This window comes from Zonotrichia albicollis, chromosome 4 (assembly GCF_047830755.1).
Source record: "Zonotrichia albicollis isolate bZonAlb1 chromosome 4, bZonAlb1.hap1, whole genome shotgun sequence".
Lineage (NCBI taxonomy): Eukaryota > Metazoa > Chordata > Aves > Passeriformes > Passerellidae > Zonotrichia > Zonotrichia albicollis.
This window is the reverse complement of record NC_133822.1, coordinates 39,250,182-39,265,626: the sequence shown is the minus strand read 5'-3', so window position 1 is coordinate 39,265,626 and position 15,445 is coordinate 39,250,182. Positions and strand designations below refer to the sequence as shown.

The window sequence follows — 15,445 nt, the reverse complement described above, 5'->3', positions numbered from 1 at the left end:
AATAAATTGGATGTTGTTTTTTGCTAAGGACTCTCTCTAGCTTTTTATACCCACATGTAAGTGTTCCACATTTTTAGAGTGTTTCTAAGATGCAGTTTCCTTGCACATCACTAAAAATCTTGTGCATACATTCACTTTTTCATTATTGGAAAGGATTTACAGGGCTTTTTTTGCAAGATATCTTTACAGTTGCTATAAACTAGCCTTAGGTGTAGCTTCTTCAGAAGAAGAATCCCTACGGCTTCCTGAGATTTGAGATGAGATCTTCAAGTGTGACATGAACTTTCCTCCATAGTCTGTCTACTGAACTGAAAATAGTACATTCTCAGATGAAATATTTGCAGGTTCCTAGAAGCCTTTGCAAAATAATCTCATCATCAGTTGATGTCTACTTGAGTAGAATTTACTTGTAAGCTAGAATGAAGTATATTTTATAAAAATTTAAGAGAATAACATGAACTGTAGGCAAGCTCTCTCCTTGAAGCAATATTTCCATTTTTGAAAAGTCGCTCACGAACTTTCATATTTCCAACTGCTACCTTTGGCACTTAAGTCCATAATGAAGATCTCAGTCCTCTTACAAACTCAAGCAGCTATATAAAACCTGTACTGTACCTTCCTCCCCAAAGACTGCTTAACCCACTCAATGCATAACGATACAACTTGAGTGGGTGAGTCAAATCTTGCAGATTGTTCACACAAATATTACACACTCCTACACTTTCTTTGCAGTGGGGAGAAAAATCAGCTGAACACGATCACTTCTCCCAGATTTCTCCCATTTTCTGCAGGTCAACTGAGATTAATTTATATGCCTAAGAAAATTTTCCTAATGATAAAAGGAAACTTGGAAAACCTTTTTGTCAGCATTTACACTTAGATTTTAAAAGAAAAAATCCACTTTAATATACTGTAATCTTGAAAGCTCTCACGTCATCTTTAGAGTTTGGCACTGAAGCCTTTCATATAATACAATGAAAACACAGAGACAACTGTCACCCCAAGCCTGAACGCAGCTCTGTAAGAACCTGGCACTGGCATAGTTCTCAGTCTCTGCAGTTCTTTCTTGTGTTGATCACTCTTCTCCCTTCCTGGTACAACACTGACGAACTAGATCAGAAAGGAAGCCAAGAACCATTTTCAAGTAAAAATGTAGCATTTTCCTTCTCTTAGCATTCACTTGCATCAGAACTGTCCCAGATCTGCTTTCATTATATATTAAAAGATCATCAATTGCATCAATGTGTGTCAAAAGACACACATGCCTCAGCTATTTTTAATCTATGTCCCAGAGTTCAGAGACCTTGCCATTGTCTGACAAATTTTGTATACTGCTCACTGACAGGAAGAGCACTGAAATATTTTACAAATATATGTCACTGTCTCAGTAAAGGACTTGAACTGCTGCTTTATTTTAAAAGCTACATATGGAAGCTACTGGCATGTAGCTTCCTAGTTTAGGACATATTTCTTGATGGTATCGCAAAAAAATACAAATGCTGTCAAAACAGGACAGTGTACCTCTCATCTCCTTAATAACTTTCGTATGGGAAGGTAGCCCTTAGATAAGGGTAAGAATCCACGAATTTTGATTGAATGGAAACACAGATTGAAGTAAGGCATCTGAGTCTAAAGACACTTTCAGCAAGCCACAAGCAGCTTTACCAAAAACAGCCCAGAAGCAAGGAGGTGGGAAGGAAATGCTGACTATAATCTCTCATAGCTGCCCATAAAGGTCCAGGATTCTCGTGTGTCTCATTAGCTGTAGGTATAGACAAGTGCCACAGGAGGTGATAGCAAGAAGCTTGCAGGTCTGCTGCACCACTCTGCTTCCTGTACAGTTAGATATTTGGAAGGTACATTAATTCCAGCATGTGTTTTGCCTCTGTAAGCTCAGCACAAGTTCTTATTTTTCCCCCCTGCTATCAGAAAACTTCCTCATATCTATAAAGTGCCAGTGTTCCTGGCATTCAGCAGCTTAGTTCACTTCTTCCAGCTGTATGATGGCTTTTTATGGACTTTATCAGGTAACTTAAAGGCATTACTTTGATTCCCCTATAGCATGTGAATAACAAATGCTGTACTGTCATATAAAACATTGTGTTTCCTTGACCTTGTTTTGCTTGACTAACTTACAAAGTAAATTTCTCCGTAAGAATCACTATGTACCTGCTATTGCTTCTTTCTCTAGAATCTCTTCTATTTTTTGAATCCAACAATTCACTCCTACTCAAAGGGGAATACCCTAGCCAAAGCAGATTCCCACTGGCTCTTAGGATTAGGCAGGCATATTGCAAGTACAGTAAATGCAGATCCCAGTTCTGAATATGTAGTACATAAGTGTGTTAAGCATTATTTAAAATTCTCATGTCTTCATTAGCCTATCAGCCTGAGAGACTAAGTGATGGCACAGAATCATTTAGGCTCAGACTATTTTTCCTGAAAGCATCAAGGAAGAGATGACATAAATGTAGCTCTTTCAAACCTCTGGGGACTGTCAAGTTACCCTGCAGAAGTCTGGTAATACAGCATCCATGACTGCCTCTTTTCTATGAATATCCAAGAGCAAAGTCTATAGGCACCATAATTCAGGTGTATATTTGCTACAAGCAGCCTAGAAAGGGATCTGAATGTGCATCTCAGAATTATCCATAGGAAACAAACTTTGATTGATGTACTAGATAGGGCTCAGCAGACGTTACCTCAGCCCCTGTACCCAGATATCACTGAACACTCTTCCTGCCCAACTCTGCTGTGATCATGCAGTGTTTCCCCCCTTTGTTTGCTCTTAGTAACCACTGCTGTTCACACAAGTGGAACTGACACATGAGAAGTAAGCAGGCAGCTTGATGAGTTAGCAGCAAGGTTTTCCTTCTTTACAGCTCAAGCTTACTCTTGGCCCCATAGCTATGAGAGCAGACACTTCCTATATGGGTTTTTACTAAGTTAACTCTTTGTGGGTGCTTCTATTTCTGAGGCAGCTTCCTTCTATCTGACCTGGTAGTACTAAAGCACAGGTTGCTATACCCTCTCTATTTGGGTCAGGGGATTTACCTAAGTTCCAATTCTTGGGATCCTGTCCAATTCAATGTTCCATAATCAATCCTCCCTAATGTTACTACAGTTCAAATTACTATCTAAATGTTCACTGACCAATGATGAATAAATCATTAGCTTTCCAATCAACAGGTTACATATTTTTAGACTGCAGGGACCCTAATGTAATGTATTTAAAAAAATTGCTATAAACTTTCCAAGTCATACAAGTATGCTCTATCTTTTCAGGAAATTATCCTATCACCACTCAGTAGCCATTCCTCACACTGTTTTGTATACACCAAGCTTTTCTCTGTAAAGATCAGGTTATATGAGCTGAATGCTTCTGAAAAATCCACACTCCTTCTGGAGTTAAAAAGTCCTAATAATTTATCTATAAGCCTTTTTGACTTTTGGACCCAATTAAGTGTCCAACACACTAAATATTACATGGAGACTATCTGAAGTTTAAACTCCAGTCTGCCCCAGAACAGTACTGGGGCAGAACAGTATAATAGGAATCAATATTGTAAGCATCCAAAATTGAAATAACATAGACGCAATAGTGTTTGTGGTAGTGTAGTTTCTTGCTACACTACTACAGGTCCACCCTGGGTGCTGAGAGGGTCAGAACTGCCCTCCATACATTAAACCTCCACCTAGCACGGAATGCATACTTTGATCCTGTTGAACTCTGACCCAGGAATTTTAGACTAAACAATCTTCATGAGCTGGCTGACCAACTACGCCCTGGTTAACCTCCCAGTGGTTACAGCTTTCTCTTTACATAGCTCTGCAATCCTGCCCTCTGGGGAATGGCTATCCTCCCTTTCCCTTATTGTTTTCTGTGACTCAGTTTGTTTCTATGGCTGAAAAGCTAATCCAGATTGCAAATATTATATTCACTCCACCATCTGCTACCCAAATATTAGAGCTATGTAAAGTTTTACTCAGCAATCCTGCTTCCAGTCTCTCAAGTTCCCCTTGAAGGTTCTAGGCACTGCAGGTTTGAGAACAGCTCTCTCTACATTCCATGCATGTGAATATCAGCCCTTTGGGATGCAGCACCATCTAGTGAGGCAAACTAGCTCAGAACTTCATAGGGACTTGAAATGAATGCCACTAGCAATACTTACAGTGGCACAGGCCACTTTTCCCAAGAGACCAGTGTTTTATTAGTCATCTGGTATCCATTACAGGGAGTTCTTTGGTTAGCATGGCAAAGCACAGGCAAAATCTTTAAATGTGGTGGTTGTTGCTCTCCAAGCCAAGTTCTCGTATTTCATTTGTTCTGTAAAATTTGTCTCTGAACACAGTGATTTCTAAATCTCTGCATCAAAATCTTTTTGCCATGTTTTATCATTGCAGACTTCATTTTCTACCTCCTTCACAGATACGTGGGGAACCCACTCCCTCTTGTACTTTGTTTAAATTTGCTCTCACCTAAATGCATAGCCATTGTCACTAGATCTTCCCATAATCGTAATCTCACAATACCTGTTGGCTAATGGATGCACACAACTCTGAGCAGGTAACAATACTAAATCAATGTGTAAAATGAGTCAGACACTTTAGTCATAAATTAATCATATTTTTGCATCTTCGCAATTTTCCAAGGATGAATAGTATTTAGATGATTCCCATGTCAATTCTTTGACCTTGCTAATGCAGTGTTTTCTGATTCCAGTAATTCAGTCGGCTGATGCTGTGTGTCTCCAGCTGCTGGGAGGATAGTTATTTTGCTGTCATCTATGAATGCACTTTTCAAGTGTTTCTTCGCTTTACCCATCTCTATTGATCCTTTTCCTTGATTCACTGTTGAGAAAATGCCTCCAAAGGCCCTGGTTGCCAGGACACTCTGCTCACTTACCATATTTCTCTCACTTTCATGTTTTCACTTCAGCTGCCCCTTATGCTCATCGTGATGATGAACATGGCAAAAAAATCAGTTTCCCTCACATCCCTCCCAAATCTCTTTACCACAGCGTCTGTAAAGAACTTCAAAACACACAGGTTGCTATAAGCACAGCCTAAGACATAAATACAGGCTGGTAGTTTCCTAGTTTGTTTGTTTTTTTATTTATTTGTTTATTTGGATAGACGTAACCATTTAGAGGATAAGCACATATTTATGCGTAGCCGTGCAGCAGGCACAGCGACACAACATGCTAAGTGCCATCCTTGGTGGAAGGGGCTGTGGAAAAGCCGCCCCCTACGGTACCTCCCGCCTTGCCCAGGGCGGCCCCTCGGGGCCGCTGCCCGCGGCCGTTGCCCGGAGACAGCGACGCGTCCGGGCCGTGCCGGGCCGGGCTGTGCCGTGCCGGGCCGGGCTGTGCCGTGCCGTGCCGAGCATGGCGCAGCCCGCCGGGCCGCAGGCCCCGCACGCCGCTTTCTTCGGGCCCGTGGCGCGGGGCAACCCGGTGGTGGACAGCTTCGAGGCCGAGCTGCGGCGCGTCCTGAGCTCCCTGCGGCGGCTGCGAGGCGCGGGGGAGGCCAAGCCGCCGCAGCACGACCTGCACCGCCACGGGTAGGGCTGCGCCGCCGCCCCCACCCCGATCCCCGCGTCGCTGCCCGCTCCGGGAGCCTCCCGCCGTTCCCTCTGGCCCTGCCTCAGCTCCCTTTCTCGGCCGCACCCCTCCTCCTTCGCTCAGTTCCTTCAGCCGCCCCGCGGGCTCTCCGCGCCGCCGCCCCGCCGCTCCCGGGCCGCCCTTCCCGGCCCGCCGGGCAGCACGGGGGCGCCACGCCCGGCCCTGCCCGGCTCCCCCCTCACGCCACGGGCTGCGCTGGGCATCCCGCGCCCGCTGCACTGGGGGATAGCCAGGAGTTTGCTCGCCAAACAAACTTCCCCAGCGGTATGCCAAAGCAATCCGTTTCCTTTTATTTATTTATTTATTTATTTATTTATTTATTTATTTATTTTTCATTGTAATGAAAACCCCTTAGAAATCTGAGCGCCGTTTTTTGTTTTTAGTGCTTCCTACTAGTCAGTGCTTTAGGGAAGAAGCGCAAGGGGCTGTGGAAGTTGGCAGCACCACTGTTGGTTCTGTCAGAGCCGCCTGAGCTTCCTGGTGGGAAAATCCCCTGACAGTGCTGCAGGGACTGGCAGCCCACCAGCGTGTGCGGCTGCTTGCGAGGGTGAGCTCTTGTGGGCACGTACGTGCCTTCAAAAGCAGGGCTACGCGAGGATAACAGCGCACAGCTCTTTTTGTGCATATGTCTCTGTCGACGTTGGTATATTTTTATACACATAGATGCAGGCAGAGCATATGGCAAGTATAATAGTGCATATTTGTTTGCTCCCATACATGCTTATCTGTGGATATGCATAAGTCGAGATTTTGTAATGCAATTAAGACAGAGCAACTGGAATCAGTGTATGATTCATAGTGCATGCATATGTCTTTTATAGACTGTGCATTTCTCATGTAGCTCTTCCTGCTGCATTTAGGCACATTGTGATACAAGAGCTCAACTATTTATTTTAAGGTAAATAGTTGATTTTCTGTTGTTGTTACCTGAATCCTACTCTGTTCTAAGTTTACAGGTCTTTAACATAAACCCCACAAGTTTCCGAGGGAATCAAAAGTTCCTTCAAAAACACATAGGAGTTAGGTTACAGGGTGGTTACCTTATCACTTATGTGCAGCTTCTACCCTTGCATATTTCACTCAGTAGTTTCCTTGAAATAGCCCAGAAATTACCCTATTCTGAAGTAGGTGTATACATTTTCAGAAGGCACTCAGATTCTGCAGCCTGGCCTTTGTCTGAGCTGGAGATCTTTGCTATTCTAAGCTATCTGGCTTCCTAATTCATTTGTGGGCACATTCATCATTGGGTCCAGGTCTAGGTGGATCATGCAGGTATTAGTCTCCAGGATTTTGCCTTTAGTGTTTTGAATCTCAGTATGTTGGCTTTTTATATTGTTTCAGCAGCTGATTTCAATGGCTCGCTATTTTGAAGCCTTTTTGTAGTTTCAGAACTTTTTATTTCAGCTTTAGCTGATAGGTATTATTATAGTGAAAGCTATTCTCTCCAAGTCCACTTAGAAGAAGTAACACTATTTGGCTGCTTCAGACACTACCAAAATTGCCAACAGTGGTTCTTCTATGTGTTCTTCGTATTTTCTGGTCGGGAGGTGGCCATGCAGCTGTTTGCAATATAGTGCTAAGTTACCAGTTTTTGTTAACATTGTCTCCAGCCTTTTTTTGCTTTACCTCTCAAACCTGAGTAAGTTTTGTCTTATTCAAACTGGTGTTTTGTGGATGTGACCCATGACCATGCATACCTTAGTTGGCATGGGAGCACTTTCACATCTGAAGAAATCTGCAGTGTTCGTCATGGAGATGAGAACTGACTGTATCAAGGCCTTGATCTCAGAAGTCCCTGGTGGTAATGAGCCCTACCAAAATTCCAGGGCAATATTGAGCATCATGAAGCTCCCAGTTAGCTGTGCATCCTCAGGCATTCTTCATTTGTATAGGGACAGTACAGAGGTAGAAGACTGATTATTAGCATATGTTCAGGCAGTCAGCAAAGTCAAGACTTTATTCATTTGTGATGGTGAAATTTCAGGATTCTTCTCCCTACTGCTTCATTGTTTGATAGTGCAAAATTGGAGCATGTGCTGCTTGCAGAACCAGCTGTAGTCGGGCTGGTCCTAAGAATTTCTGAAGGTAATGACTATTACAGATGCTTTCCTAAATGCTCTAAAGACTTCTTGCTATGCCATTTTTCAAACTATCTTGTGGCATGGATTGAGATCAAAGTGTTCTTGTTTTTTGAGCAATAAGAAAACCAGCTACCATGTGGCAAGTATGTTCAATTTAGAAAAATAAAATTATCTGCTTCATTCCTTCAAGTCTTTCAAACTTTGGTGTTTCTAGGTCAACAAAAAGGCCATGATTTAGACACTTAAATGTTCTAATGTAGGAAAAAATTACTGAGGACTTCCCTGCTATCAAAAATCTTTTCAGTCAGAAATAGCAATCAAAAGTAATTTTTCCTCAGCTAAACAAGAACTTGTTTTGCTCCATTTCCCTTGGCGGCAGGTCCATCAAAGCTTTACCTTGAACTATTGATTTTATCTCATGTGTGGCTTAGCCACCCTTATTTAATAAGATGGCTTTTGATCAGTATCAGAGAATTCTTTATACTTTTAGTAAAGATTTTAGTCACATGGGTCTTATCCTGTGCACACCATTATGGGTTGACCTTAGGGAATTTTTTCTACTATGGATGGAAATAAAGAAATTTCATTTCTGAGCTTCAACAGTCCACTAGCTTTTTTTAAGAATTCACTTACTTAACTTGTTACTCTGGTGTCCTACAGGCTGTTTAAAGGAAAGGCTGAGGAGCTGTTTGGGAAGTGTCTCACTCCTCCTTAGTCTGTGTCAAAGAAACATTCCTGCGTCATGAACTCACTTGTAGTTAGTCATGGCATTGTAGCAGAATCAATTTACCTTAAACTTCCCACTCTAGTTGAAAGTCTGGTCAGGTTCGTCAGTAGTTTGCTAAACTAGTTTTCTACAGATTTATTACTTGTTTATTATATCTGAGAATCTCATGTGTTAACATGAACATTGATGTTAATGAAGATGACCATTGCTGGGGACTTTGAGCTGATCAGTCTGAAAGAAACGTACTAGTCAGCTTTCAAGAGCTCCATCCAGGGTCATTCTTGATAGCTCTTTTCCCTCTTTTCTCCCTCTTTCCCTTCTCCCCCTAATATCCATCAAATGTTTGTCTCTGAAATTTTCCTAAATTCTTCCTTACATAGTCCAAGGGAGCTTTGCTCAGCTGCCTGACAGATTCCTTTGCTTTGGAGCCTCTTTGCAGATACTAACTGGTGTGGAATATTTTTCTCAGTATAAGAATTCAGTACCCACCCAGGCTGTTAATTGTTACAGATGGACCAGGAGGGACTCATTCCCATCCATTTGGAAAGTATCCTTCGTTTCACTGAGCTATGGTTTCCTTAAAAAATTTGTCCTTAGAACATTTTATTCTGATTGTTGCTTTTGGCCTAGTTTGTGCTGTTACTGCATTTTTCCTTTAGGATACAACTCTAGGATGCCCTACTTATTTCCTTGCTGCCTACTTTCAAGAACTGAGAATTGTGCTGAGATGATACTTTTAGAAAAAAAAAAAGGATTATGATTGTTGCATTTCTTAATTGTAAAGATAATTTTGGCAGATTTCTCATAAAGCCATCTGTTTCACCTTGAAATGTGAAGGTGGCTCACAGCTTTCTGTGTGGAAAAAATATTATTTTTTTGTGCTTTTTTTTTTAATTGGGTGTGTTCTTATAAGCTGAAGAGTTATGTAAGAGACTGTGAGAATGCCTTCCAAGTGCTTGAACATCAGAGAACAGTTTAAGAAAGTGTCTTGTGTTCTAATCTACCATCCCAGTCTTGAGAGAAGTTGAAAAGTTCCTACCACCTCACACAGTAAGCATATGCTTTATGCATGATAATTCAGCTAGAATGATATTTTTCAGATGGTCATTTCTTTATATGTTCATTTATATTTCTTCAGGTATTTTCTTTCCTCGTAAATTGCTATCTGTACATAATTTGGCTGTAGTAGTGTCACAAGGCACTCTGCTGACATTTCTATACAAGTAATTTGTAAAGAGAATAAATGTAAGAGATGCCTGACACCGTGAACACCTTCAATACTGGTAGTGATTTGCTAAGGGGATACTTTTGTGAAAAAATCCCAGTGCTTCTCTGCAGTCTTTGATCAGTTATTGTTTTCCAGCTAGAATGTAGCTTTCTTAAAGAAGCATAGTGTGGGGAGGTTGTACACATGAGGGCACAAGGCCGAGACCATGGCTGGTAGGGACTGACGTACTGGCATGATGTAGTCAGTGTCTCTGTAGCAGAGGCAAACTACTTAAAATCACCGTTTGTGAGAGGCTTGCTGCTTCAGCAAAATAGGCAATTTGTTGCACAAAGACATCCTTGATGACAACTGTGGCTAGAATAATAGATGGAGGCAACAGAAGAGCATCACAATTATTGCCATAAAATCCTCTCTGTTTTAGAAAGTGTGTCATTTGGTTCTGTCTGAAACCTACTCCTTACAATTGAAAATTCCTGAACATTTCTTCTTTCATGACTCATGGTGTAGCTCTGTGTAGCATGAGCTCTATACACCATAGCTCTATATATTCTGTAGCTTTATGGTTTATTCCATGGCTACCAGTTTGCAAGGTTGCAGCTACCTGAGCATACATTGTTGGAATTTTTTTTTTCCTGCTCATAACATTTGTAGTTTCCAGTCCAATAATTGCTGTGAACCGTAATTCATTGAGTCTAAGATATCAAATTGTTTCTTCCAAGAGAACTTCTCAAATACTAGCTGAAAGGTGGGACAGATTTTCTGCTTGCGACTGTGCTTGAAAAACACAATGGGATTATTACTGGGACATTTTAGTGAGAATTTGCATAGGAGAAAATTCATCCTATTTAAAATTCATGATAAAAATGAAACAGAAATGAAACCCAGAAATGTCCTTGTCTGTCTGTTAAATTTGGTTTTAATGCTTACTTGTTTTGAAATATGTAGAAGTTCAAATAGATTTGGAAGAAAGGAGTTTTCAAAATTTGAAGCTTTCTGGATTTGTTTACTTGTTATGACAGGTTTCCTGCCAGTTTAATCCTGCCAGTTTAATTTCTCCTATATCTATTTTTTTTTTTAGAGCAAATACTTTGTTTGACATTTGGATCAAATACAAGCCACGACTACCAGAGTGGTATTACAATGAAAGACTTGTGAAAGTTGGTGATACCCTTGCTCAGATCAAAGTAAGTAATATGAAATCAGAAAAGGTTAAATCATAGCCTTTGTTTCATTATCTTTCTATTCTGCTTTAATTTTTAATCATATTTTACTGAAAGCTATTTAGAAAGTAGCAAAAACTTTTACAAAATTATTCTAGTGACAGTTGGTTGTTTGTATTTCTTGCTTTTAATTGTAAAACTGCCCTGATTTTTAATATATTTTCTATATCTGTATTTTCTATGCACCCATTGCCTTTTCAAATGCCCGAAAATCTTTCTTTTTTTTGTTTGATGTTTCAGCATGGTAGCGTACAATATCTGACTGTACCTTTAATGCTGTTAAAGTACAAATTGACAATGACAGAGCAGTTCCACTGACTCAACTCAATGTTCAGTTAACCAAATGTGAATAAAAGAATTGTCAGGAGAGGAACAGAGAACAAGAACCAGAGTGCAACTACACATTGTACAACTATATGTATCAGTGATGCTGCATCTTGAATTACGTGTGTATTTCTGGTCTCCTCAAAAAGGGTAGATCACAACTAAAAGGGATTCAGGAGCTAGATTGTTTGAGACAGAGTATTTGAGAGGTTTTACTGTATGATACCTCTATTTATGCTTTTACTGAGTCATATGTTACTGATTATTGTTGGAGATGGGATGCCAGGCTGGTAAGTGTTGATATGACTCAATAAGGCAAATATATTTTTATATACTATTTGTCCTTTGTGTTTCCTGTGGAAAAAGTCCAAGGGTGAGCCATTTACAAGCTCAGTGGTATTTGTGTCAGAAGGTCACGCCATAAAATCTGGGGCTTTCAAGGGTAGTTACTAAACAACACTCAGAAGCAGCTCAGAGATGTATAGTTAGAAAGCCAGTTCTGTAGCTTCTACTTAATTTTTTAACATAATGGGAATAAAAGAAAATAAATAAAAAAGAAGAGGGCATAACTGGAAATGTATCAAGGTGGTTTGAGGGGCCATCTTTTTGAGGCACATATCCAGTGAAACTGTTCTTTCACTCCTATGTCCTTTGCTCATGGAATGCAGCAAGGAGAGATGCTCTTTGTGCTGTTAATGGAGAGTATTTATTTGAGGCTCCCTGGTGAGCTTTTCCACAGGCCACGGCAAAGGCAGAAGTATCATGCAGATGTTAAGAAGTCTTCTATATCCTTCATTGCATGTGCTTTGACGAATTCCACAAAAGTGGCCTGCTCCTGAGTAAGAGACAGACAGCTGAAGCTGAGTTTCAGCAGCACTCACTAGGAGGCAGAAGAAGGAGTACAGAAAAGTCCATAAGTGCGAAGCCATTACAATTGAAGGTGCAGGGTCATGGTGTAGGTTTAGACATAAAGAAATTCTTAAGGAAGCTTGAACAGCAGCCATTGTTAATAGCATTGCCTAGATAATCCTGTTCATGTTTTCTTCATGTTTGTATATTCCTGAGGTTCTCATAGGTTTTGGGCCCTAGGAATTGCTTGAAACGTTACATGAAGCTTTTAGTGCTTGGGAACTGTTACTCTCACAGAGTACTCAGTAAGGTTATTTCAAAAGTATGAAATGCTGCTCTCTGTACTCTGCATCGCCTTCCCAAAGCAGCACTCCAATATAGTTTGGTCCTTCTATTCAAGGTGCTTAATGACCTAACCATAGATTGCCTCAAAATAATCTATGTTTGTGCGTAAAGACTTCTGTTTGCAACTTCAATCTTCTAGTGTAATGTGAAATTTTCTAGAGTGAAGTTACCGATGTTGTTGAAGGAGTTGTTTTGCTGGCCAGTTAATACTTTCAGCTATTTTTGGAACTCACACTTTTAAGTGCATTTCTTTAATGTAATTTTAGAATGAAAACCTAGTTTTCATTCGATTTTTTTCCCTGAAAAGAAATAAATAGAAACAACAGGGGATGGATGTTGCAAATTTCAAATACATTACAGAAAGGATGAATGTGGTGTAAAACCAAGGTCTTTGATAGGTGGGGTAAAGCCTATTCCATAAGCACCCCTCTTGACTCCTAGTTGAAAGCTGGTGTTGAATATTTTAAATTTTAACCTGCACATGTTATAATACTTAATGATGTGTAGTCCTTAGAAAATAATTATTGCATATGAATAGTCAGCAGGTAGGCACCCACTTAGCTTTCTGTCCTCCTGCTGTATTTTTCTAATGCCTTTAGATTCCTTCCTATAATACATCTGCTATGTGTTTTTTAGGACACACCTAAATTCATTAAGTCACAGATCTGGAAATTACTTAGTCTAGTAGTCATCATGTGATCAGTACTGACTCGTTTTTTCCCTGCCTCCCATTCTGCCTGTATCTGCCTGTTATCTTTGGTCATACACACGTATTTTAAACTAGTTAAGGGAGAATTTATCTTTTTGTTTTGTGTCAATAACTATCTTAATGGCATTCTGATCCATGGCTTTGGATTCTAAGTGTTATCACAGCCCGAATGCGCGTATTAGATTACACAAGTGACTGACTGCCCATAGCAGTCCCTGGAAAGTCAGTTTCTATGAATGGCTGCTGCTTTCACACAGCAAATAGGACAGTAGGGCCATGTGAGTTAGACTCCTCACATGATTAAAAATTTAAGGTGTTACTGTGGTGGAAGGAATTTATATTGAAAAAAGAAGGGTATGCAAAGAAATAAGAATTTTGTGTGATTAAATATTAAAGGATCATTTTTACCACCAGTTAGTTGCTTTTTCCTCAATAATTTATTTAGTGTGAACGCTGGACTTAGTGAAATTTGTAGAGAAACCTAAATGTAATCTTGCTGAAGGAAGTGGTGGTGATGATTCAGTGAGTGTCACTTCCAGATCTGAGTCAGTGCTGAACCATAGAGTCAGCATGATTTTAGAGTGGTTCGACATGCTGCTGGGGAGCTCTGTTTGGAATGAGACATAAAGCTTAACATCCTCTTTGCTAACAGTTGTTAAAGACCCAGTGCCAATTTCTGGTCTAATTATGCTAATTTCTTGGCCATGTGTAAATTCCAGTTTTCACTTGTTTCAATCTTTTAAAATTCATCTTACTCTTTCTGTTTTATTTAAAGAAAAAAAAGGCTTAGACAACATGGAAACAAGGAAGAGAAAAGTGATTGTATCTACATATTGCTTATAAAGTTCTACATTATGAAATGCTTTTTCCCTGAAGTGTAGTATCATTGTCATTACTGTTGTAAAACTGTAGTATTTCCAGCAACTCTTTAAGTTTATTACATTAGCCCAGGACCCTGCTTTATAATTGTTCTCTGATATGTCGTATTTATGATTAGAATAAACAAAACTCACCAAAACTTGCAAAGCACAAGCCATTCTTTTAAGTATTTCAACCTTTCATGTGTTGAGTGTTCACACTACATGCTGGATATTTGTATGAAACTGTAGTGCTTTACTTCCTGTTGCTCTTTCACATTGATACTTTTTTCAGAAAGATAATAAAAACCCCACATGTTCTATAGAAATAGAAATGCATTACACAAACTACAAAAAATATTTTTTTTTTCAGGAATATAAGCTGGCACTTCAACAGTGTTATGAAAGATACCTTCAGCAGTTTGTTTCTGTAAACCTTGACGATGTCATGGATGATGTGCAGCGCTTTAAATCTGCCTTTTTTCCAAATGGTGTCAGAGACAAAAATGCAGCAGTTATGGTAGGTTGTGGTTTTTAAAATTTTTCTAGTCAAAGACATTCACAGATTCAAAGTAAGGAGCCCATTTTATCTTCCACAAATGTACTTCATATTAATTATATATTAACATTAACTAATCTTTAATTGTTTGTTGATATAAATTGCATTGAGATTTAATGATTGTATGTATGATACAAACATCTGGATTTGGTGTAGATTTCTAAGAGGATATAAGTGGCTAATGCCACCATAAGTGGCAAAAGCCAACCATCATCAACTTAGTGTTAAAACAGCAGCTTTCTCTGAATGAATGTGGTGTTCTGTAACTGCTTATGGCAGTTTTTGCTCTGAAGTAGTTGCTGTTATCCACTGTCTGAATCAGGATGTGGGCAAAATTTGATAAATATTCTGCAATTTTGGAAATTTCTGTATTGTATGATCTAAGAACCAGGCAGGATGCAAGACAATTAAAAAATTCTCCTGTATTTTGTACCATGAGTGTGCAAAATACGACTTGTAATAAAAGGTCATGGCAGTTAGAAGAGCAGTGTTATGTTTTTATAGCTTATATGCTCACTGTGAACAAAAAGGGCAGAATGCTGAATAATTTTCCAAGTGCTTTAAGCTCTAGGAAGCTGAGTGACCTTAAGAATGTGATGGAATCCTTTTGTGTTAATTGTTAAGGTTGGGACTTGCAGTATACCTTTTGTTATTTGTGGAAGAGTGTTTCAGTGAATATAGGAGGAATGCTAAAAACATGTTATATTTTACATTAAGCAGTTCTTTGCTGAGAAGCTCTGCTTTTGTACATGGTGGGTATTTCGAGTCAAGTAATACAAGTTACTCTGTGATCAAGAGCAATGAACAGAAATGGTTGGCAGCTCCTGTGTATTGAGCTAATCAAATTAATGTCCTCGAGTCAGAGTTAGAGTGTAGATAGGTGTTTAGTGAAGAGAAGAAAGCAGACAGTTTGCTTAAAAGC

At 39.7% G+C, this 15,445-nt stretch overlaps 1 protein-coding gene across 7 annotated transcripts in view; it reads left to right on the top strand.

Moving 5' to 3' along the window:
- The first annotated feature begins 5,164 nt into the window (after positions 1-5,164).
- The window catches only part of CFAP54 (cilia and flagella associated protein 54), a 107,201-nt gene continuing 96,920 nt past the window's right edge, over positions 5,165-15,445 (top strand). For 2 of the 7 annotated variants that reach the window (XM_074539581.1, XM_074539580.1), the window contains exons 1-3: positions 5,178-5,563; positions 10,739-10,844; positions 14,338-14,484. In XM_074539581.1, coding sequence (XP_074395682.1) covers positions 5,202-5,563; positions 10,739-10,844; positions 14,338-14,484 — 615 coding nt within the window. In that variant the 5' untranslated portion in view covers positions 5,178-5,201. Of the gene's footprint in view, positions 5,564-5,585; positions 5,889-10,738; positions 10,845-14,337; positions 14,485-15,445 lie in introns of those variants that run through there. The other 5 variants (XR_012580040.1, XM_074539583.1, XM_074539584.1 and 2 more) reach the window with 5 other exon arrangements.